General features: G+C 46.1%; 2 protein-coding genes and 1 long non-coding RNA gene across 8 annotated transcripts in view; 2 read left to right on the top strand and 1 right to left on the bottom strand.

The window, feature by feature from the left end:
* SH2D7 (SH2 domain containing 7) overlaps positions 1-940 on the bottom strand; it is a 28,935-nt gene extending 27,995 nt beyond the window's left edge. Inside the window, exon 1 of the mRNA XM_077940070.1 lies at positions 128-940. Coding sequence (XP_077796196.1) covers positions 128-150 — 23 coding nt within the window. The 5' untranslated portion in view covers positions 151-940. The remainder of the gene's footprint in view (positions 1-127) is intronic.
* The window catches only part of TBC1D2B (TBC1 domain family member 2B), an 82,426-nt gene continuing 57,892 nt past the window's right edge, over positions 351-24,884 (top strand). For 3 of the 6 annotated variants that reach the window (XM_077940049.1, XM_077940050.1, XM_077940051.1), the window contains exons 1-2: positions 351-788; positions 24,244-24,397. In XM_077940049.1, the coding sequence (XP_077796175.1) occupies positions 432-788; positions 24,244-24,397 (511 nt within the window). In that variant the 5' untranslated portion in view covers positions 351-431. Of the gene's footprint in view, positions 789-12,355; positions 12,512-24,243; positions 24,398-24,884 lie in introns of those variants that run through there. The other 3 variants (XM_077940053.1, XM_077940052.1, XM_077940054.1) reach the window with 1 other exon arrangement.
* LOC144330031 (uncharacterized) lies at positions 17,796-22,054 on the top strand. The gene is made up of 2 exons (XR_013395848.1): positions 17,796-17,841; positions 20,838-22,054. It is a non-coding gene; the product is annotated as an uncharacterized LOC144330031 (long non-coding RNA).

The raw sequence follows: 24,884 nt of genomic DNA, 5'->3' as shown, positions 1-24,884 counted from the left end.
TAGCTTGAGACTCTGGCAGGAGGGAGATTTAAAAATCAAGTTTTTAGAAAAAGGTACACAGTGTGAAATGCAGTTTTAAGTGGACACTCCGTTGGGTTTTGAGAGATGCACACTCCCATGTACTTACACTGCCGTAAAGAAATAGACCATTGCTTCACCCCACAGGGCGAGGACTTGGAGCACAGGTAGCACGAAGGCAACTGACTTGCAGGGATGCTGGACGCAGGACCCTGCCTCCGGGGACTGCGGGGGCAACGGCTGGCGGGCGGGCGGGGGCGGGACTACAAGTCCCAGGCTGCTTTGCGCACCCGCGGGCCTTGCGGAGCGATGGGGCGGTGCGGAGGGGTAGGGGGCGCAGCGGCGGTGGCGCGAAGGCGCGGGGAGCGGGCGCGGGCTTGGGCTCGGGCTCCTACCGTTGGCGCGCGGTAGCTATGCCGGGGGCTGGATCCCGGGCGGAGGAGGGCGGTGGCGGCGAGGGCGCGGCTCAGGGGGCGGCCGCGGAGCCCGGGGCGGGTCCCGCGCGGGAGCCAGCGCGGCTGTGCGGCTATCTGCAGAAGCTGTCGGGCAAAGGCCCCCTGCGCGGCTACCGCAGCCGCTGGTTCGTGTTCGACGCGCGCCGCTGCTACCTCTACTATTTCAAGAGTCCGCAGGACGCGCTGCCCCTCGGCCACCTGGACATCGCGGACGCCTGCTTCAGCTACCAGGGCCCCGACGAGGCGGCGGAGCTGGGCGCGGAGCCGCCCGCGCACTTCCAGGTGCACAGCGCGGGAGCCGTCACGGTGCTCAAGGTGGGACCGCGCGCCCCAAAGCCGCCCTTGCGCTTCCGCAGGCGCCCGCTGCCTCGACCACGGGCCTGCGCCATCCACCCTCCTTCCTCCAAGGCCTCCTCGCCCCTGCCCACGTCGGCCTGCCTTTCCCTGCGTCTCCACATCCCGCCCTTGTTCCTATCTTCACCCCTCTACCTGGGCTTCGGCCAGTCTGGCTGGGGCTACCCACCCCCATCTCCTTCCTCAGACACCTTGACCCATTATCCCCTCTGCGCCTAACCTCGGGCCCCTCTCTGGTGTCTCCCGACCCCCACCATCCCGTGGATGTCCCGTGCAGCCTTCCTAGGCCTGTAACCGTAGGCTTCTACCCTCGGGGCCTCCTTTAGAACTCTGCCGGCGGGGCGCTGTGGCTAACGCCTGTAATCCTAGCACTTTGGGAGGCTGAGGCGGGTGGATCACGAGGTCAGGAGATCGAGACCATCCTGGCTAACACGGTGAAACCCCGTCTCTACTGAAAATACAAAAAATTAGCCGGGCATGGTGGCGGGCGCCTGTAGTCCCAGCTACTTGGGCGACTGAGGCGGGAGAATGGCGTGAACCCGGGAGGCGGAGCTTGCAGTGAGCCGAGATGCGCCACTGCACTCCAGCCTGGGGGACAGAGCGACTCTGTCTCAAATGAAAAAAGAAAGAAGACCTCTGCCTATAACCTTGGTACCTCAGTGAACCGCTCTGTGCTGCAGCGGCCTCCTCTGTAAACTGGGATAGCAGTAGTATCTACCTCATGGGGTGTTGGGATTAAATGAATTATAGTCTAAACTGCTCAGTAAATGTTAGTGCTTTTATTTATTTGTTTATTCTTTTTGAGACAGGATCTCGTTCTGTTGTCCAGGCTGGAGTGCAGGGGTGCAATCTCGGCTCATTGCAGCCTCTATGCCTGGGCTCAAGCGATCCTCCCACCTCAGCCTCCCAAGTAGCAGGGACCACAGGCGCAGGCCCCCACACCTGGCTAATTAATTTTTTTTTTTTTAAAGAAACGGGGTCTTACTATGTTGCCCAGGCTAGTCTCGAACTCCTGGGCTGAAACCATTCTCCCCATCCAGCTTCCCAAAGTGCTAGGATGCCAGGCGTGAGCCAGAGTGCATTCAGCACTGTAGACAGAAAGAGTCAGAGATGGCAGGGCCCTTAGAGACAGTCCACCACATTTCCCTCCAGAGTGGACAGGAATGCTCCAGCTAAGGTGACAACAAGTAGGTGGCAGAGCCTGTTTTCTTGCTCCTTGCTTTGTCCAGGAGAGGTGAGAGGAGGTCGCTTCAGCCAGTTATGACTTGCTCCTTTGAGGCTCCCTTAATCCTCCAGTGAAGAGACACAATGAGAGATACAGTGTAGAGGCAGGAGAGTAGAGTCAGGAGTCCTGGTGCTGAAAGGCCTCCCCTGTCCTTAAGAGTCCTGGGGGACTAGACTGTCACCTCCTAGGAGCCTACCTGCTTTGAGCACCTGGAGGGATCTGGGCCCAGGCCTGGAGCTGGGTATCCTTTCTCCAGGCTTTGCTCCCTGCCTGGTTCCTATGAGTCTCCACCCTCACTCTCTTAGGTATTCCCAAGTTGGGCTTTCTCCAGGACAACAGGGTTGGGCTGGGATGTATGAAAGCGCTCTCAAAGTTGGCCACGTGGAGAGCAGAGTAGGCAAGCGCCTGGCCTTATGAGCTGATGACTGTTCCTCAGACCCCAGAGCTGCTAACAGCTGGAGCTGCTCCCTGGAGATGTTCTTAGAGCTTTGTTGACTCAGCTTTTGCCAGCTTAAGCAGGATCTGATTCCCATGTTCTCTTGGGCTCCCCTGTCCTGTCTGTAAGTGTGTGCAGACGGCCTGTTTCCCCAAAGAAAACCAATTCGGGTTGCAGTCCTACTCAGGCTTACTTAGAGAGTGCCTGTATAATCTTGGGAATGACCCTAGTGGGAGACCTTTGCCAAAGGCAGAGGCTCTTCCTCACTGTACATACGGGCTGTCCCTGTGTCGTATTAATTTCCTGTGGAATGTTTGTCAAAGAAACTAGAGCATCATGTTTCACACTTTTCCCAGATGACTGTAGAGCCCTCTGTCGGTTTTTTTTCATTAAAATAATCTGAATCTCCTGTAATCCCAGCACTTTGGGCGGCCGAGGTGGGTGGATCACAAGGTCAGGAGATCAAGACCTGGCTAACACAGTGACACCCCAACTCTATTAAATATACAAAAAATTAGCCGGGTGTGGTGGCGGGCGCCTGTAGTCACAGCTACTCGAGAGGCTGAGGCAGGAGAATGGCGTGAACCCATGAGGCGGAGCTTGCAGTGAGCAGAGATCGCACCACTGCACTCCAGCCTGGGTGACAGAGCGGGCTCCGTCTCAAAAGTAAATAAATAAATAATAATCTGAATCTACATAAGCAGGGTTACAAGGCGCATTCATTGTCAGAAGTGTGGCTTTAAATTTGGATGGACTTGAACTTGAAGCAGGAGTCTGCTGCTCACACATATTGGACAAATTACACCACTTCCCTGCTCCAGTTTCCTCTTTGGTCTAGTGGGAATCATACCTTCCTCATTAGGTGGCTGTGAGGATTCTGGAGAATGTTACGGAAAATGGCTGGCACATTTTCCGTAGTAGTATGGAAAATAGTAGGCACTACATGGCATATGAAATATCAAGCTATGTTTTTGGCCAAATATGTAGTGTATTCATATAATGGAATATTATGCAGTAGTAAACAAAGGAACTAGAGCTATAGGTGTGAACATGGATTACGCTCACAAACAATAAAATTGAACAAGAAGTAAGTTACAGACTGAAGTGACAGACTGAAGTTAAGTTCAGAATGATACCACTTATAGAAAGGTTAGGAAGATCACGTGAAATAGTACTACAGATCATAAGGATGTATGCTCTTTTGTGAGGGGAATAGCTTCATGGGGCTGATGAGCCCTGGTTTCCAGGTGGTGGTTGCCTCTGATGGGAAGAGGGAGGATGTGATTGGGAATGGGTGCCTCAGGGCTTCTCCTGTTGTTTTGCAGTGTTTTATTGGACTGGGTCATTGTTTGTCATGTTATGCTATCCATCTTTTTGTAGGTTCAGAATATTTCTTTTTTTAAAGAAAGGAAATACATTTTCCTTTGGGTTACTTACAATGGAGGAGTATTTTGACATGTAAAATTAAATTGGTCACAGAGTAAGATAGTACCAAGTGTTAGCTATATACAACAATGGGAATGTGGGCACAGAGTAAGATAGTACCAAGTGTTAGCTATATACAACAATGGGAATGGAAACCAGGCAAGGCTTTCTGGAAGAAGGGAGGAGAAGGCCGGGCGCGGTGGCTCATGCCTGTAATCCCAGCACTTTGGGAGGCCGAGGCGGGCGGATCACTTGAGGTCAGGAGTTTGAGACCAGCCTGGCCAATATGGTGAAAACCCTGTCTCTACTAAAAATACAAAAATTGGCTGGGCATAGTGGCGCACGCCTATAGTCCCAGCCGTTCGTGAGGCTGAGGCAGGAGAATCGCATGAACCCGGGAGGCGGAAGTTGCAGTGAGCCGAGATCACACCACTGCACTCCAGCCTGAGTGACAGAGTGAGACTCCATCTCAAAAAACAAACAAACACCCCTACTCTAAAACCCTGCCCCCCCCTTTTTTTTTTAGACGGAGTCTTGCTTCGTTGCCCAGGCTGGAGTGCAGTGGTGCAGTCTCTGCTAACTGCAACCTCTGGCTCCGGGTTCAAGCAAGTCTCCTGCCTCAGCCTCCCTAGCAGCTGGGACTATAGGCGCGTGCCACCACGCCCAGCTAATTTTTGTATTTTTAGTAGAGATGGGGTTTCACCATATTGGCCAGACTGGTCTTAAACTTCTGACCTTGTGATCCACCTGCCTCTGCCTCTCAAAGTGCTGGGGTTGCAGATGTGAGCCACTGCGCCCGGCCAGGGGTGTGTTTTAAGAAAGTTAAATTTCATTGTACAGTTATTTCTTTTGAGCTGTAGGAGTAAAATCTTTATGGTGGTAAGTATGGAAATTACCAATTTATCTTCCTTTTTGTCTTTCATATGCAAGAACTGATGCCCTTAAGCCTTAATGTTTCACTTCAGGGCTGCCCAGCTGTAGAGGACCCTGATTTCTAAGGATTTTAAGTTAGGATTTAGCGCTGCTCAGACTTCAGCTAGTTGTGTATAATTTTACAAATACCATTTCTTATCACAGAGGGTTAAAAAGTAAAGAAAAATTAGCAATTTTCTTATTCTGTTATCATATGTTTTTCTTATTTAAAAGCATCTTTCAGCCTTCTCTGGAGAAGCTGTGGTTTTGTTGGACTTTTTCAAAATGTTTTTCTATGTAAGTCTTAATGAAAGCTGATATAGGAATTTCTTTGTAAACTCCTCTATTCCCAAACTTAGGGATTTGATCTAGTGCTTTATGAGGTAATAGAGGCTAGAGAGGGGATGTGATTTTGCCAATATCATGAAGCTAGACTCAGCCCCTCTCTGAAAGTAGAGGCTCCAGGAACAGTGAATGTCTAAAATGTGGAGTATCTAATTGTATTGTCTGTTCTGACAAGTCTGCTTTTTTTTGACTTTGTTGTGGATCAGATAAGGTGTAGTAGTAGTCTTTCCTTTTATTGCATTTGTTATCTGTCGTTTTTGGATAGTGAATATCACAAGGGAACATTTTACTGCCCAGTTCTTTACCAGGATACCTAGTACCTTTACTGGACATGTCTGGAAACTGCTGCAAGGGTCTAGCAGAGGCTGATGCTTCCTGTGTGCGTCTCTCTGTGTGTAGGGGTGCTGGAGGCTTCTCACGGAGCTTTGCTGGAATCTGAGGCACTTAGGGGAAGGAGAGCATGTGACTGACCAAGGTTGAAGCTTAAACAGCCTTGATCTTCCAGATCTCTGCAGTCTTTGGAGCAAGAGAGCGTCATCAGACCGTCAGCAAAGGAATTCCTCCCTCTGTAGGTGCTTGGTGCTAAATGGACATGTGTATTGGTTTCTGAGCCACACGTAACTGAATAGCTGTGTACCCCTATTCTTAACCCACTCTTGTGGGAACGCACATTCCCTGGTGTTGAAATTTCTCTTAATGACAAACATTTGTCGGCTTAGGTAATCACAGTGTGTTTAGTACAAAATAGATGTGGTGAACCAGCCTTCTTTGCTGTATGGTTCTTCTAAGCTGTTCTGCCCTAGGGCATCTGCTCAGTCTTGAAGCGTTATTTAACTCTTTAAGTTATGGGGATTCAACTTTTCATGGCTTTCGAATTCGTAAGTTCCTTCAAGGCAAGCCCAGTATTGTGCTTGTGATATCACAGTGGCATTCCATCTCCCACTGCCTCTCACACAGTCCTCATTGCAGGGGAGTCTCCATCCTATTTCCTGCTGACCAGAGGGTAAGCTCCCTAAGGACTGTGTGTATCTTCAACTCCCGCAACAGTATCTGGCACAAAGGAGACATGCTGTAGACTAGTGTTTGTGTTCCTGAAAAATTCATATGTTGAAGTGCCAACTCCCAATGTGATAATATTTAGAGGTGGGACCTTTGGAAGGTAATTAAGTCATGAGGGTGGAGCCTTCATGAATGGGATTAGTGCCTTTATAAAAAGAGACCCTGGAGAGATGATCTCCCTCTCCACCTATGAGGATACAGCAAAAAGGCATTCCTTTGCCAACCAGGAAGAGGGCCCCCGCCAGGAACTGAATTGACCAGCACCTTGATTTTGGACATTCCAGCCTTCAGAACTGAGGAGTAAATTTCTGTTGTTTAAGCCACTTAGTCTGTGGTGTTTTTGTTATAACAGCCTGAACTGACTACGGTAAGGTGCCCAGGTAGACATTTGTTGAATGAATGAAAAGAACATGATCACCCAGTAAGCACTGGTTTTCGTGTGAGCCCTGACCCTTTAGAAGTGATCAGCCAGAACTCATGTCGTGGAGGTGGCAGCCATTCAGTGAATGCCCACTGAATCTAACAGACATCAGGAATCCAAAAGGGGTTTATGACTCACCCTTCCCCAGAGGAGAGAGGTTACAGTCAGTTCCGTATTTTTGGGTCTCATGTATTTCATGCCCATGGTCAGGACTCTGAGGACACTGTTATAGCAGAGGCAAACTTTTTATGTAAAGGGCCACATACTATTTTAGGTTTTGCACACTCTGCCATATCTGTCACTATGCTGTTGTAGTACAGAAACAACCATAGAAGTATAGCTGTGTTTTAACTTTTAGTTATGGACTCTGAAATTTGGATTTCATATAATTTTCACATTTCACAAAATAATCTTTTGATTTTTTTCAACCATTTAAAAATGTTAGCTGGGCACAGTGGCTCACTCCTGTAATCCCAGCACTTTGGGAGGCCGAGATGGGATTATCACTTGAGCCCAATAGTTCAAGACTAGCCTGGGCAACAAAGTGAGACCCTATCTCTACAGAAATTAAAAAACTAGCCAGGTATGGCTGAACGCGGTGGCTCATGCCTGTAATCCCAACACTTTTGGGAGGCCGAGGCGGGTGGATCAGGAGTTCAAGACCAGCCTGATCAGCATGGTGAAACCCTGTCTCTACTAAAAATACAAAATTAGCTGGGTATGGTGGCGGTTGCCTGTAATCCCAGCTGCTTGGGAGGCTGAGGCAGGAGAATTGCTTGAACCCAGGAGATGGAGGTTGCAGTGAGCTGAGATGGCGCCATTGCTCTGCAGCCTGGGCAACAAGAGCGAAACTCTGTCTCAAAACAAAAAACAAATAGCTAGGCATGATGGCACATGTCTTTAGTCCCAGCTACTTGGGAGGCTGAGGCAGGAGGACTGCTTGATCCCAGGAGGTAGAGATTGCAGTGAGTTGTGTTTGCTCCATTGTACCCCAGCCTGGGTGACAGAGGGAGACCCTGTTTCAAAAAAATAAAATAGCAAAATAAAAATGTTAAAACTGTCCTTGCCTTGTAGATTGTACGGAAATAGGCAGAGGCTGGAAATGACCCCAGGCTGTAGTTGACTGACTTGTGTTCTAGGAAGGCCTCAGAAGCTTCCCACTCATTCACTCACTGTGTGTGCTTAGGCACTGGGGGTACGACTGGACAAGACAAACAGTCCCTGGCCTCCTGGAGCTTTCAGTAGGTGGGGCGGGGGGCAGACGTTAATAAAATATAACAAACACCAACCAGTGCTAGGAAGTTTGAAAGGAAATATATGCAATGCATGTATAGTTCAGGATCTTGATCTGGTTTATGGGTGGGGCAGGGCTAGGAAAGACTTTCCTGAAGAAGCAACATTTGAACTGAGACACAAAGGATGAGTTGGTGTTGACTGGAGGTGGGGTGGGGGAGTGGAGAGGAAATGGCATAAGCTGATGCCCTTAGGTGGCCAGGGCAGGATTTTGTCTTTGTCTTAAGAGCTAGAGTCAGTGAAGAGTTTTAAGCAGGGTTTGACAAATAGGTTTTTTTTTTTTTCTTCAGCTCCCAGAAAGATTGTTTTAGGCCGTTTGTGCTGCTGTGAAAAAATACCTAGACAGGGTAGCTTATAAACAACAGAAATTTATTTCTGATAGTTCTGGAGGCTGGGAAGCCCACAATGAAGGCACCAGCAGATGTGGTGTCTGGTGAGGGCTCACTCTGCTTTAGAGGTAGTGCCTTCTAGTGGTGTCCTCATAGCAGAAGGGGACAGGCAGGTTTCCGCTGGGGACTCCATCTATGTGTGTTTGTATATATGTATGTATGTATCTATCTATCTAAATGTATTTTTCTCCTCAAATTCCTTTTACCACTCTGGCCTCTTTCATAAGGACCCAGATCTCATTCCAGAGGGCTCTGCCCTCATGACTTAAATGACTTCCCACAAGGTTTCCCTCTTAATACTATCATCTTGGGGACTGGGTCTCAACACATGAATTTTGCGGGGACACAGACATTTGGACTGTGGCACTGATGGTTTGGTCATGCCTAGTATTTTTATGTAACTAAGAGGATTATCGTGTTTGGGTACCAAGGGTTGATGTATTTAATGCACTGGCAAACAGATTTAAAAGTAGCTAAATGCAAAGCTGAACCTATCTTGAGCAGTTGCTTCTTAATTGTTTCTGAGCGGTGGGTGTTGTGATGGGTGAAGCTTGCTTTGGCAGGCGTGTGTGTGGCTAGGGCCGGCCCACCCTGGTGGACTTCCTTTCCTGAAGCATTCCTAATGGCCCCTGGCATTGACTTCTGTCCTGCTGCACTTGCTTTGCTCGTATGCACATTACCAGTTTCCTTAATCCGTGGAGATGACGATTTCTTGAGAAATGGAAGGAGGGTTCAGATGTGTTCGGGGTAGAGGTGTACCAGCTCCCACCTCACGTCTGAGGGGGGTGAACCAGTCTCCTCGCTTGGTTGCTTTTACCTTTGATACACTGAGGTGCAGACTTCCCACCTCCAGTCAGAACAAAATACAAACAGTAACACCCCCTTCCTCTAAAGAAAGAAAAAGACCGCGTCGTTGTAGAAGTGACTGTCACATTGGGAGAGGGACAGGCATTTTCATTAGCAATTTTTGGTTCTGGTATTTATGTAGTGGAGTCTTAATGACATTCGATCAGGTGTACCCATATCCTATCAGGCCAGCCCTCAGCTGGGTATTGTTTGCTTTCACAGAGTGAATGCAATGTGGAAATGGTAAACTGGATAGTGGTGACTAGTTAGTGGCTTCTGACTAGTGTTCTGTGAAATACTCTGCCTGGAGTGCTCAGTTCAGTAAACATCTTAAGCACTCAGATATGTGAGGCCTTGTGAGGGGCAAGACGCTGAGAGGATCCCTGGGGAGACTGTGGCTTTGGAGATTGTCCAGCAGGCAGTAGCTCACCAGTCAGCACAGGAGGCCCTCAGTCGGCTAGAGATTCAGGATGGTTTTGCTCCCTGATCTAGACTTTGAGTGTCTGCTATTGTGTCCTACTAATGCATCACCTCCTGAGAGATTTTGTCAGTGCATTTCACTACTGTGCCTTTCATGCTTAGAGGATGCCAACACCTGTTAGATGCTTGTTGGCTAAATGCATGCTTTAAGCCCTCATATCCTGTGTGTGTGTGTGTGTGTGTGTGTGTGTGTGTGTGTGGTGTGCTTTCATTTCATAGTCAAACGGACTTTTGCAGTGTCCATTTACTCAGCAAATATTTTTGAGCATTTGTCATATTCTAAGCACTATGCTTGTTGCTGCAAATACAGCAATGAAAATTTTCCATTGATTTAAGAAACTAGTGTTAACTTTAAAAATAGCTTAGCATCTGATATAATCAAAGAATTGTAAGAGTTTTGAAAAAAACATTGAAGAGGACCATGTTTGTCTGTAGTATTCAGCACTGGGAGATAAATATCACATGTCTGCAAGTTTTTTGATTCTGAGAAGTCTGGCACTTCTCCATAGGAAATGAAGGGGAGGGGGCATCCATATGTAAAATACTAATCTGGATATGGCCCAGGGCCAGAAATCTGTGATTTGTGTAATAATTGTGGTGAACGTTGCAGAATTGGAGAGTTCTGTGTAACTGATTATCAAGAAAAACTCCCTGAAGAAGGTGGGAAAGGGAGTTAGTAAATGTTGGTATGATTGTGTAGCTGCTCAAAGACTTAATTCCTCTTTGATCGGCAACATGTGTTCCCAGTAAGCTGGGAATCACCATCTTCTAATGAGTTTGCATGCTTGGCCATTTTCTTAGCCTTTGCAGAGATTGCCTGGGAGAACTGGAATCCAGTGTGAGAAGTGGGGATTTGGTAGCTGAGATCCTGTGTGCTGCTTCTTTCTGCCCCTTTCGTAGGCCAGTGCTACTGTACCAGCAGACTTTCCTTGAGCAGACTGCCTCTGGGTTGGGACTTGTGTCGCTGACTGTCAGATGGCAGGCCTGGCCGTGGCCTGGAGGTGGGCAGGCCAATGTTATCAGAGATGTTGATCTTGGATTACAGGAATTGTTTCTAGGCAGCAAGCCCAGTATTCATTTTCCTCTCCAGCTCTCTGGTGTTCAGGAGAGGCTGTGCTTGCAGAGAAGGTGGCCAGCTTTCTAAATGGATGCAGCCAACTGGCCATTCACCAAACAGACTTTGTTGAGCAGGAGTCAAGCTTTGCCTCTGGCCTCAGGGAGCTTCTGTGTGTTTTGGGTGTGGTTAGGGCATTGTCAATAGGTGGCTCTGTGAGCTGGAGGAAGGCGTTCATTGTTTTTGTTCAAGGGTCATTATCCCAAAGTTAGAACTGGAGAGACCCTCAGAGATCAGCCCCCTTCCCATGCATGATACAGAGAGGAAACTTGAGTCCCACAGCTAGCTACCCTACCACTGAAACCTTCTCCAAACACATGAACAGTATTTTACCATTTTAAACCCAGCAGTTTGATGATACTTGCTTTATATATCTATCTTAATCCATTAGTAGAAAATTGGGCTTATTCTTTTTTTAGTAGTTGTATACGGAGACTCAAATTGTACCTTTAACCATTTTGTGTTGGGGCACAGATTTAAGAAGTCTAGTCACATGGAGGTTGGAAATTAACAGCACAGCTTATAAACTTCCAGTGGGGGTTGACTTGATAGGAGGCATCAGTGATGTTTCCCTGGCAGAGACTGAGGCCTGGTGCATCCCTTTTCAGAGGGTTTCTCTTTGGAGGCGGCTTTAGTTTTTTCTTTGGTTTGTCAAAGGAAAACAGGCAGTTGGCAGATGGCTGTATCTTTTCATTCTGCTCTGTAAGGCACACCCTCTGGCCTTAGAAGTGAACCACTTTTTATACTGTTTACACAGCTCTCTTGTATATATTGTCCTAGAGGTAACATGCTGATAAGACTTTTTTTTTTTTTTTTTTTTTTTTTTGAGACAGAGTCTGGCTCTGTTGCCCAGGCTGGAGTGCAGTGGCCGGATCTCAGCTCACTGCAAGCCCCGCCTCCCGGGTTCACGCCATTCTCCTGCCTCAGCCTCCCGAGTAGCTGGGAGTACAGGCGCCCACCACCTCTCCCGGCTAATTTTTTTTTTTGTATTTTAGTAGAGACGGGGTTTCACCGTGTTAGCCAGGATGGTCTCGATCTCCTGAACTCGTGATTCACCCGTCTTGGCCTCCCAAAGTGCTGGGATTACAGGCTTGAGCCACCGCGCCCGGCCGACTTTTTTTGTTTCTATCTTTTAAAGGCAAATATCTCCCTGAGAACTGCAGTTCTCAAGTTTTGTGTGGAAAAGACTCCTCCTCCTTTCTATTAGAATGCAGATTCTGGGGTTCCTCCCCTGGGGATTCTGCTTTGGTTGGCAGGCCAGAGGGGGCCTTAGGAATCTGCATTTCTCTCCAGCATCCCAGCCCTTCTGCTGCAGATCTCTGTGGCTTCCCTGTGAAACACTGCTGTCCTCTCGATGATGAATGTCCTCTTTGGCTGTGAAGAAGACTGTCCCTGTATGATGGTGGCTTTCTAAGTGAACTAGAAATAACTAAACTGCGTGGGTGGAGACCAGTGAAGTGTGAGCCCTCCATCCTCAAGTTGAGTCTCTGTGGTTTATAACTGCATATCTACTTTGCATTCTGAGTTTCTATGCTCCAGAGGAATGACTTTTGGCCCAATTCTCCATTAGCCCTAAGATTTCTGTCTTCTGTGCTGATCGTAGTGGCTGGCAGACCCTGCATGCTAGGGTTCCTCCCTGAGCATTCAGAGGGAGGCTCCTGGAGGGAACAGTGTTCACTTGGCATCTTTGGGTATTTCTGGGAGGGTGAATTGCAATGATTACCACCACCAAAGAACTGGTAATTACTTTCAGATCCCCTAGCTTTTCACCAGAGAGAAGTGGGTAACAATGATGTAGGACGACCATCTGATACTCCTTAAACACCAGCTCCACCTTAAAACACCGTTAGAAATCACCATGGTTCCCAAACATGCCTGTAAATTCACTGAAAGACTAGGCAGGTTCCTGGTACCGGGCTCTCCTGCTTCCCAAATGTCTGATGGGTGGAGCCTGGGAACCTATCCTATCTCCATTTCCTAAAACTTCATGTTAAGTCAGTCATTCTTTTGCCCTAGTTTTAGTTGAAAAACATCAAGCAGAATAATGTGGTATTGCATCGTGTGTGGAAGCCACTGTGGGCGGAGGTGGAGCAAGACTATCCAATAGGCCACAGGCCGTGGCTGCAGGAGTTGTTATTTATCATGAGCTCATCCCTGGCTCTCTCACATTGTGCAATGGCAGAGCTGAGAGAGAACCATAGGAATGTAGCCCTGTGGTCACTTGGAGGCCTCGTGTTCCCTTTCTCTCTGAAACAGAAAGCATTTTGACAGGCTTCTACATTTCCTGTAGGGACGAGCATGTCCGGAGAGTGGCCTTGTCCTTGCCCTTGTCTTGATGAAATCTGGCTCAGCCCAGCCGGGTGGCCTGGGCTGTGAGAGGCTTTGATGTGGCCAAATCCCTCACAAGCCCAGTTGTTTTCGTTGCCCACTTTCCTGTGAACTCACATTTGCTCTTCTTTGTTCTAGTTGTAGGCCCTCTTCTTCTAGTCCATTACCCTTAGTTGCTAATCTCTATTAAATGGTATTTGCTTAAAAAGGTATTTGCTGAATATGGGTTTAAGAAATGGCTTTTCTCTCAAGGTGTTTGCTTTTTAAAAGGGATGCTTGAGTGTTAGAGGTGGCAGAACTCCTCAGACCACCACCTGCCAGTATGGATGAGGAATGTGGCATCTTCCCAGGGAATGGCTGCCCACCTCAACACAGACTATTCAGGGAAATTGATTATGGGTTCTAGGTGTGTGCTCAGCCTTTGAAAGGAGTTAGATTAGAACTATTTTAATAAGATACAATTATTTTGTAAGACATATGGATGCTACTTTTAAGATAGCAATTTTAAAAGATACTAAAGGAGAGTTTATTATGTTCACTAGAGGAATGGAGGTTTGTGACCTTGCATTCCGTTTTCCAAGGAGCCAGGAGATCCAGTATTTTACTTCTCAGTCTCTGTTGCTGGGCTGAAACAGAAGATTTCAAAACCTTCCTGGGGAAAAAAATACATTTTTTCCCCCATTGGTGCTGGTCCAGATCCCTTGAGATTGTTTCCAGGCTCATGATTTTGAAACACTCAGGAAAAAATTTGGAACCTAAAGTTATTTATCAGGTTCGGAGTTATAGTCTGTTTTCTATTTGAATTTTGTTTTGTATTATCAGGCTGCTTACAATATTCTTGTGCTTTTTATTGCTTATGGAAGAAATTACTTTAGACATTTCTTAGAGATCCAGATATCCTTCCTTGGGTTTAAGAAACAAAAATTCCTTCATTATGAGCAGCCATTGCATTCTTTTGAGAAATGGATACTCAAAACTATCCTTGTAATTTAAATTGCTTTCTATAAGGTATGCAGACTTGACCCATTCTGTATATATATTTTCCTTCCTGTGGCTCCTTCGTGATTGTTGGTTATGTTGTTCTTTTGGCTTATAAACGTGGTGGGACCTGATCCATTGGGAAGGAACCCAGAGTTCATAACCCTAAGTGGGTGATTGAGGTGGTGTGCATCATATAGAGCATGCTGGAGGAATGATCGTTTGGTTGTATAAGGGATGTTGGCTGGCCTTGTAGATGAGATGTTTGAGCTGGGTCTTGAGTGAGTAGGAATTTGTTAGGGAGGTGTTAGTGCAGTAGGAGCAGAGATTGTGAAGGCTTTTGTGGGCCTTTAGTGTGAGAGAAAGGTTATAGTTCTATGGAGTGTGGGGCAGTGCGGGCCGGATTTCTTGACACTTGGAAGCCATGAGAGAGTTTTAAGCATGCAGCATATATGACTTCATTGGCTAGGTGTCAGAAGAGTGTTTAGAGAGGGGAGACTGAGACAGCAAGTCCAGTTAGGAAGCTGTTGCGGAGGCCCGGGGTAGATGAATCTGGAGACCCAGGGGTCCCGGGGTAGATGACTCTGACACTGTCAGGATGCATGAATCTGAGAGACTGACAAGGGAGTCCTTAGGAATAGGAGACCTGGCGATTCTATTATGTCAGGATGGAGAAGTTTCTGTCCTCTCCATATTTGCTTGTGTGTGGTCTTGTTATTGCTCACAGCAGTCTAGTTTTGAGAAGTGCTGTTAGAGCAGAATTGTGATTAAGAGTGGAAGCATGTTGGCCATTGTAGACTGATGGTCATGCCCTCTCCCAGTGACACTATGCCTAGCCCTCTAGATTTGATGTCCAGAGGACCTTCTGTACTGATGTGGGGACCAGCATCTGATATAGTTTTATTTGTCCCTGAAGCCAACCCAGGGGTTTTTATCTGAACTTTGGTATTGACTGAGGCCATCAGCATTTCAATATTTGAGAAAAACCATAGAGGAACTTGTGATTCCTGCTGAAATGCTGAGAGGATTGATTTTGTCTTGGACATGCTCTCTCATCCTTCCCCTTGATAGCAAGTAATGCAGACTCAGGTTTAAATTTTGACTGTGCCAAGTGACTGTGAGATTTTGGGTAAACATGATAATACAGATAGTTGATACACAATGAGTACTTTGTGTCAAATACTCTTCTGAGCTTAACACATGTTAAGTGGGTTATCATGGGTAAACATGATAATATAGATAGTTGATACCTAATGAGTACTTGGTGCCAAACACCCTTTTGAGCTTAACACATGTTAACTCATTGATCTTCAATACCGTGAAGTAGGTTCCTATTATTATTCTTTCAATTTTACCAGCAAGGAATCTGAGGCCTAGACAATTTATGTAACTTACCTAACATAGGTAGCCAGTAGCAGAGCTGGGATTTGAACCTTGGCAGTTAGGCTCCAGGGTCCATGGGCAAGCAGATGATACTGTTTAGGGAGAGATAGTTACGAGGGTTAAATGACAGTGTGTATAAAGCGAAAGCATAGTGTCTGGCACACAGTAATTGTTTTATGGATGGTGTCTAATATAATATGCAAATATAGATTATGGAAGAGTCTATGTAATTTTAATACAGTTTTATAAAGAAAATTGATTTTCTACCAATCAGCTAGAAAATTGGTAGAAAATCTATGGGTAGAGAATTTTCTATACATTTATGGATAGAAAAATGTTTGGAAATACCAAAGTATTAATGGTGGTTATTTCTGGTGATGCAGCTATGTTCATTTTATTTTCTTTTTTGCTTTCCTGTGTTTTCCAAATTCTCCTCAGCAGATGTAGATTGTTATTATTTGAAATAGAAGTCTGAAATACATTTGTTTTTTTTTTAAACTAAAGATTAATAGGAACTTACCAGACAAACAGGACTTCCCACAGTCCAGGAAGAGTGAAGAGCCCTGCAAAGTTATGGTGGTGTGAAACTCTATGCCACACTTAGTGACTTTGAAGTTGTTTGGTCTTTTTTCAGTTCGTCTTTGTCTATTAATTTATTTGTAGTGTTTTAGACACATATTTTCTTTGTTTTGCTTTCTTTGTGGGTTTAGAAAGCCCTTTACCTTCCAAGAAAATAGAAATGTTAGGACAGCAGTTTCTTGTGCTGCTGGAGAGAATCATCAGCCCTCTTATGATCAGTGACTCCCTGCTGCCTGGAGCTGGCTTCCAGGGTTGCCCATGGGAGAAGCAGCTCCCGGGCTTACGGTTTGAAGTGTCTGTCCTTCTAGCTTTCAGTTTCCGGCTCGGTCTTGAAAGAGTGTTTTGTTTTCCTCATCTACTGCATCATGGTGCACATGGCATTCATTTTCTGTGTAGAGTCTTGTGGCTGCTGTTTATACTTCAGTTTTAGCTAAACCTTCCCATGTGAATTTCTGCTATGCCGCATTGCTTAAGTCCTATCTTCCCTTCCATACCTTTATAATTGGTGGAAATCTATACAACTGTTGTAAGAGGCAGAAAGAGATAGAAACTTAATTTTAATTATACAGGCTTTTTCTTCTACTGATCTAATGGTTTTTATTAAATTTACTTATTTGTTAAATGCATTCATTTAATGGTTTTTATTAAATTCATTAGTTTGTTAAATCTTGAATTAAATTTGAAAGTATTTTCTCTGATGATAGGTTTCTTACCCAGGGCATCACTTATTTTTTTCCAGATATTTGGCCAGTTGTCCTAATGCCATTATATATATTATATATATAAATTACATATATATATTTGGAGACAGGGTCTCACTCTGTCACCTGGCCTGGAGTACAGTGGTACAGTTATGGCTCACTGCAGCTTCAACCTCCTGGGCTCAAGAAATTCTCCTACCTCAGCCTTCTGAGTAGCTGAGACTGCAGGCATGCACCACCACACCTGGCTAATTTTTGCACTTTTTGTAGAGAGGGGATTTCACCATGTTGGCCAGGCTGGTCTCGAAATCCTGGGTTCAAGTGATCTGCCTGCCTCTGCCTCCCAAAGTGCTGGGATTACAGGCGTCAGCCACTGTGCCTGGCCTGTTATTATTATATTTTTAAGAGACAGGGTCTTGTTTTTGAGATGGAGTTTTGCTCTTGTTGCCCAGGTTGGAGTGCAGTGCCACGATCTTAGCTCCCTGCAATCTCTGCCTCTCAGGTTTAAATGATTTTCCTGCCTCAGCCTCCCGAGTAGCTGGGATTATAGGAGTGTGCCACCACACCTGCTAAATTTATATTTTTAATAGAGACGAGGTTTTACCATATTGCCCAGGCTGATCTCGAACTCCTGGGCTCAAGCAATCTGCCTACCTCTGCCTCCCAAAGTGCTGGAATTACAGGCATGAACCACTGTGCCTGGCCTATTATTATTACATTTTAAAGAGACAGTGTCTTCTGTTTTCATTTTTGAGACAGAATTTCACTCTCATTGCCCAGGCTGGAGTGCAGTGGCACGATCTTGACTCACTGCAACCTCTGCTTCCTGGGTTTAAACGATTCTTCTGCCTCGGCCTCCCGAGTAGCTGCAATTACAGGAGTGCGCCACCACACCTGGCTAATTTTGGTATTTTTAATAGAGATGAGGTTTCACCATGTTGGCCAGGCTGGTCCCGAACTCCAGACTTCAGGTGATCTGCCTGCCTCGGCCTCCCAAAATGCTGGGATTACAGGAGCGAGCCACGGTGCCTGGTTAACCAAGAGATTTGTCTTGCTCTGTTGCCCAGGCTGGGTACAGATCTTGGCTCACTGCAAACTCTGTATCCTGGGCTCAAGGGATCCTCTAACCTCAGCCTCCTGAGTAGCTGGTGCTACGAGCACATGCCACTGTGCCTGGCTAATTTTTTTTTTTTTGAGAGATGTGGTTTCACCATGTTGCTCAGGCTGGTCTCAAACTCCTGAGCCCAGGCGATTCACCCACCTGGGCCTCCCAAAGGGCTGGGATTACTGGCATGAGCCACTGGGCCTGGCCTCTAGATTTCTTAATTGGATACCTAGGCATTTTATGTTGATTATAATTATGAACCTGTTTCCCACTGTTTATTGTTGGCATAAAGGAAAATGTTTGCTTGCGGTGAATATCTCAGAGGTAGGAATTAACCAGATCTCATCCAGTTCTGTATTCTTAGTGCTTAACTACTGGCCTTGGCCCAAGTTAGGCTCTTAATAAACATTTGTCAAGCAAATGAACACTTTATGTACATGGCGTTGTCCCTTTTTCCTCTTTTGAACTACTTTAGCTGCATTTCTAGGAATGGAATTGTGGGTCAAAGAATGTGAACATTATTATAGCTTCTAAAATGTGGTAAATTTTGATAGGCGGACATTGTTTACCAAAGGGAATAAAAGCTTAGATAAACCTGTTGTTTAGTGGAGATAATGAGGCCCGACTCCCTGTAGCTGCTGCTGGATTGCTACTCCAGCCCCTCTCCTCACAATCATGTACTTCCCGCTGAGAGTGGACCCTTAATATTTGTGTATTGAAATCAGTTAACTTGTAATAAAACAACTTTATTGTGGGACTTGTCTAAGCATCAAGTTGAGAGCCGGTGGGAGGCTGAGGGTAGTCTCTGGGGCCCAAGAGAAGAAACAGGTGGCCAGGGCCTGTCTCACACATGAGTGGGCTTCTGGGTTTTGTGCTACTGGAGACCTGGGGAGAGCAGCTTGTGGGAGCAGCTGGGGCATCACATGGTACTTCTCAGTCGGCTGTCAAGGACTGCATTCCCACCTCGAGCAGAACACAGATGGCTTGCTTTTATTCTCCTAGCTGGTGCCTCATGTCTTGGCACCCAAAGGCAGCAGATGGCTGCCATGTAGAATTGTGACCACCCAATCCTTGTCTGCCCCTCTTCCTGAGTAGAAGAAACCCAGGACGTTCATGCAGCCATGTAGGAGACAACTACAATGGCTTTCCAAGATGTTCGGCTTTGTCTCATATTGGGATTGGTGCCATATTTGACCTGGGATTTCAGCATTGTTGAGAGGAAGTAGCAACAATTGAACATGAGAGGATGAGTCAGATATTTGAGTGTTTATATTCAGGACACTGTGCAAGGCATCTTGGATCATATTGAGACCAGCAGGTCTGGCCTCTGCCTTTAAGGAACTTAGGTTAGTGAGGAACACGCAGGGAGTGCCCTCATCTCCATGGGAGGGTTACCTGGGCTACAAGATTCTCCAGGCTCCCCATTCAGAGAATGGAGACAAAATGTACCCCCAAATCAGGGAAACCTGCTCTGAAGAGGTGGCCTTTGCATTGGACCTTGAAGGGTGAGTAGGAAGGAGCTGAGGAGACTGGTGTGAGGGGAGACAAAATGCACAACCAGGTCAGGGAAACCTGCTCTGAAGAGGTGGCCTTTGCATTGGACCTTGAAGGGTGAGTAGGAAGGAGCTGAGGAGACTGGTGTGAGGGGAGACTCAGGAGCTGGCCTGGGTGAGGCATCAGACAGCACCCGCTAACACCTGGCTTCTTGCTGGGTGCTTGCGTGGAATCAGCTCCCAATTCTCTGCTGATCTGTGGAGCTCTGCCTTGTCGCTGTTTCTTCTAGCGTGAGTGGAATGCCTGTCTGACTCTCCAGAACACGGGACCACAGCGTTTCAAATGGTCATTCTGAGGGGTGGGGGGCAGATGGTGATCCTTCCTGGTCCTCACTCCTCTGGCGGGCATGTCTTTGGTGAATGCTGTGTGGTCCTGGTGGTAAGCTTCTGCGCTGACTGGCTCATTGTCACCAGCTGAGCCGAGCCTCAGTGGAGGGAACTCCTGGTGATAGACCCAGCAAGGCATTGTCTGTGCAGCCAGATCACTCGAAGGTCCTACTCGCCCCACTTTGGGAGCACTGAATAAAGGCACTAAAGCTGTTAGTCAGACCAGCAGTTGCCTGGGTTCCTAAAGAACGTTGGCCTCTCCTTGGACATTAATGGACCATGGGATGGTTGGAGATATGGAGGTGCCTGTTTAAAGAGAGCAGTTATCTTGAGTCATAAAGTGCTGTAGAAGAGCAATGGTGTTGGCTGCCCCACACCCCCATGGGGACCCCATGCCCTTGGCTTACATTGTAATCCTGAGGTGCTGTTTCCTGCCAAGCCAGATCTCCCACCAACCTTGGCTCTCAAAATGGAATATATTTGCCATTGTGGTATAGACCAGCTCTGTTGAGTAAAGATAAGATATGAGCCACATACATACTTTTAAATTTTCAAGTAGCCACATTAAACCGGTAAAATTAATTTTAATACTGTTGTATTTAATTCAGTGCATCCAAAAGATTTTATCATGTGGTGCTGGTCTCCTCTCATGTGCTCAGTAGTCACGTCTGGCTAGTGGCTATTGTGTTGGACAGGGCAGATCTGAACCAATTTATTGGGACTGGGGCGATAAAGAGGCTGGTTTGTGATTATACATTTAATTAGGCCTGAGCTGAATCTCCATTTAGTCCTTCGCTGAAAGGTATCAGATGGAAAACCCAGAGACTTTTTGGATTTCTGCTGATTTTGCTGTATTGTACTTTTAGTGGTGCTTAGTCTTAGAGCCTGTGTGTGTTTCTGTCTTTGGGTTTCAGCTGTCTTCAGAAAAGGCCCTTTGGGGCTTTTCTGTCAAAGCACGTGCCCCAGAGACATTTCAGACAGCCTGGCCCCCAGCCTTTTACTAGCTAATTGGGGATTGAAGTAAAAAGTCTTCTAGTGATCTCTAGATTTTTTTTTTTTTGAGACAGAGTCTCACTGTCGCCCAGGTTGGAGTTCAGTGGCACCGTGTCAGCTCACTGCAGCCTCCATCTCCTGGGTTCAAGCAGTTCTCCTACCTCAGCTTCCCAAGTATTACAAGTGCCCACCACCACGCCTGGCTAATTAAAAAAATATTTTTAGTAGAGACGGGGTTTTCACCATGTTGGCTAGGCTGATCTCGAACTCCCGACCTCAGGTTATCTGCCTGCCTCGGCCTCCCAAAGTGCTGGGATTACAGGTGTGAGCAACCACACCTGCCTGTCTAGATTTTTTTTTTTTTTTGAAAGGAAACAAACCCAGTTAATCAGTGTCTAGATTAACTGCCTTCCTGACCAGATTTTGCCCAGCTTATTGACCGAATTTCTACAATATGATAAAATAGCAGTCGTTGAAAGCATGTGATCTCAAAGTTTTGCCCCGGGAATTTAGTGAGAGATGACTCAGAGGTTACTAATTGTTTCCCAGTTAGATTTAATACTCAGAGATTTAAAGGGAAAAGGATTTCTTGTAAAAAGCAGATTTTTCATGGTGCCTGCATTGTCAGAGGCAGCTGGAGAGGTTGGTTCAGATCTGTCCTAGTGAGTGTGTGCCAGCTTCTCTGAGCAGCCTGTGGCTCCTGAGCATAAATAGAAACACAGCTGCGTGTGCAGGCTGAACAAGAGGAAGTAGAGCAAGTGTCTGGACGCCTCCCTGGCTGGAGCAGAAGGCTCCCAGGGTGCTTAGCTCATCCATGGCATGGGGATGGAGGGGCCAGGTAGTTAGGGAGCTGGTGGGTGGACCAGACACACACATTCCCCCCACCCAAACACACAATTGCCTCTAAGGGTTGGGGGTTTGGCAGACCGGGCTCACAGTATTGACTCCCTGTATGATCTAGACAAGTCACTTCCCTTTCTGGGCCTCTATCCCCTCATCTGCAAAAAAAAGGGGAGGACTGGGTGGGCTTTGGGCTCTGAATTTGGCTATGGTTGTGTGTCTCAGTTCCTGACTTGCCTGGTGACTCTCCTCTCCCCTCCTGTGGAAATGTTTGTGTGCTCTTTGCTCCGCCCCAGGGCCAGGCTGAGTTCCTGTGTCTACCCTGCAACCAGCCTGCCGCCCAAACTCCAGGCTGTAATTCATGGATCTCTTAAGTGGGCTCATGGCCTCTGGCCTGAGCTAATCTCCTTCTATGCAAACTGCACCTGCCTTTCCCTCACCACCATTTTCACCAGCAGTACCTTTGTCTAATAATCTGATATGTGTCCTTCCCCAGTGCTCTGCTAAGTTCCCCATTCCATCTCTTTAGGAAGGCACACAAGTCCCTTCAGGGCCAGGTCCTTGCCACTCACTGACCTCACCTCACTCCTGCTCTTTGACCTTTTCACTTTTGTAGACACTCCTCTCTCTTCCTGAAATCTATTTTCCTCTGGCCACTGCCTGCTTCCCATTTAAGACCAAGCTCTCCTGTATCATTTTCTGATTATTCATTCATTCACTATTCCTACATATATGTATTCGGTAAATACTGACCTACTATGTGCCTGGCACTGAGCTAGATGCTAGAGAAATGGAGACAACTTGGAGTTTGTTTCTTGGAGAAGATAAACATTAAACCAATACTTTGAAGCTTTTAAACCTGCATGTGGCAGGTGTCCTGAACTTTGAGTACCTTGTCCTTTGCTGCACCTCCCTCCTTGGCTATTTGTCCTTCCCCAGTGCTCTCCAGTCACGCCAGCCCTGCCTCACCTGCTCTGCTTTCTGTCATAGCACTTAATGCAGCATGGAAATTACTGGGTGTTTTTTCCTGTCTTTCTCACTAGGCCAAGCCCCAGGTCTGGGTACCTGATAGGTGCTTGGCAAATGTTGGTTAAATGAATAGATGAAATGGCAACTTGGCTGATAGTTGGAAGAACTTTCTGTAAAATACCCAAATATCCTGTAATGAAGGCTTTTCTTTATCTGAGGCCAGGTATGCAATTATCACTAAAAAGACCCAGGTTGTAGCCACAGCACCCAGAGGTTATCCTTTGTATCCTTTGCTTGTAAGTAGTAGTAGTTTGGTTTAGGCCTGTCTCTTGCTGTCATGCCTGCAGAGCCATTTTCTTCACTGCCTCTGATCTTGGGAACCACTGTGTCTGATGTCTGCACATGTCACTGGATGCCAGTGTTGATGAAGTTCCCATAATTGTGTCATGGCAGCCTTCCTTCTTCTTGGGACTCCTTTGCAGGGGGCAGCCTGGAGACCTTAACCCATACCTGCAGTCTAGTTTGTTTATAGTTAGGTTCATTGTTCTGGGTCCTCTCCCCCATCTTGGTTGATTTTTTTAAATAATATTCACTCTTTGTGTATATAATTCTATGATTTTGGACAAATGCGTAGAATCATGACTTTACCACCAGAACCATGATACAGAACAGTTCTGTTACCCAGAAATTCTTGTGCTGCCCCTTTGTAGTCAGCTACTCCCCTCCCTGCCAAGCCCTGGCAACCACCGATTTGTTTTCTGTTCTGACAATTTTGCCTTTTCAGGGTGTTACATAAATGGCATCATATAGTATATAGCCGTTTGGGTCAGGCTTCTTTCACTTAGCAATATGCATTTAATATTTATGCATGTTGTAGGAATCAATAGTGTGCTCCTTTTTATTGCTAAATAGTATTTTATTGTATGGATGTGTACCACAGTTTTTTTTTTTAATCCTTTCATCAGATGAAGTTCTCATTTTTTTGGCAATTATGAATAAAACCTCTATACATACTTACATACAGGTTTTTGTGTGAATATGTTTTCATTCTTCTTGGGTGGATATGTAGGGATGGGCTTGCCAGGTCACTTGGTAAGTGTATGTTTAACTTTATAAGGAATTGCCAAACTGTTTTCTAAAGTAGCTGCACCAAGTTGCATTCTACCAGCAGCTTATGAAAGTTCTAGCTGCCCTTCACCCTTGTCAGTACTTGGCATTGTCAACTTTTTGAAATATTAGCCATTCTGATAGGAGTGCCAGCTAGTTTTTAATCTGCAGTTTTCTTTGTATACTCTCAGATGCTGATGGAGTTTAAATATCATTATTTGATGTTATTTGGCAAGGCCGTCATTCATACCTATGTAAGATTTTATTTCTGAAGATGGAATTTATAGTTGCTCAGAGCAAAAGAGCAGCAGTATTATCACACCTTCCTAAACAGTTTTGAGGAAAATGTTATGCTGCATTATTCTTTAATTTTAGAATTTAAAAAGACTTCTTATTAATTGTGTTCAATTCTTCATGTCACAATTGCTGTTTGCTTGACCAACTCATCATGAGCAAAAGCTACTAATCTTGTAGCTGAAGTTTCCTTGATCTGTTCATCTTAACTCTCATATGGCAAGCTGAACAGTCTGTACTCATGAGACATAATATTTTTTAAGCTCTTCATATTATTGGTGGCCATAACATGTTTTTCCCCTCCCTCTTTCTAGGCTCCCAATCGTCAACTCATGACTTACTGGTTACAGGAGCTTCAGCAGAAGAGATGGGAATATTGTAACAGTCTCGACATGGTCAAGTGGGACAGCAGGACCTCTCCAACTCCCGGGGATTTTCCTAAGGGTCTTGTAGCCAGAGATAACACCGGTAAGGCAGAAATAAAGGGGAGCTGGGTCAGTTATTTGTGTGAGCCATTCGATACCACACATGAACTTAGCAGTGAATGAAAATGATTTTAGAAAGAAATAATAGTGATGCTACCTTATGAGTGGACAGCATTCCACAGTTACCCAGCGCCTCTATGTACGAAGCTTATGCAAACCCAGTGATGGCCTTGGAATCAGGCAAGGCCAGTGCCAAGCATATGGAAGAGATGATACAACTAAGGTCAGCATGTAGTAAGTTGTGGTGCTGTAAGTCTAGTTCTGACTGCAGGGCCAGCCTTTCTACCACACCTAATGATGGAGCACTTCGTGCCTAAATAGTCATGCTTGGGCAGACTTGCCAAGGTTAACAGGTGTTTGTATACGCTAGGAAGGTATTCTCAAAACATTCCACTTATAATTCTCTAGTGTTTCTTAGGAAGACTTTAACCTTCAAACATTGATTTAATTCTGTCCTGGATTCATGGCAT

Source organism: Macaca mulatta, chromosome 7 (genome assembly GCF_049350105.2).
Source record: "Macaca mulatta isolate MMU2019108-1 chromosome 7, T2T-MMU8v2.0, whole genome shotgun sequence".
Classification (NCBI taxonomy): Eukaryota; Metazoa; Chordata; class Mammalia; order Primates; family Cercopithecidae; genus Macaca; species Macaca mulatta.
This window is presented reverse-complemented; position numbering and strand designations above follow the sequence as displayed.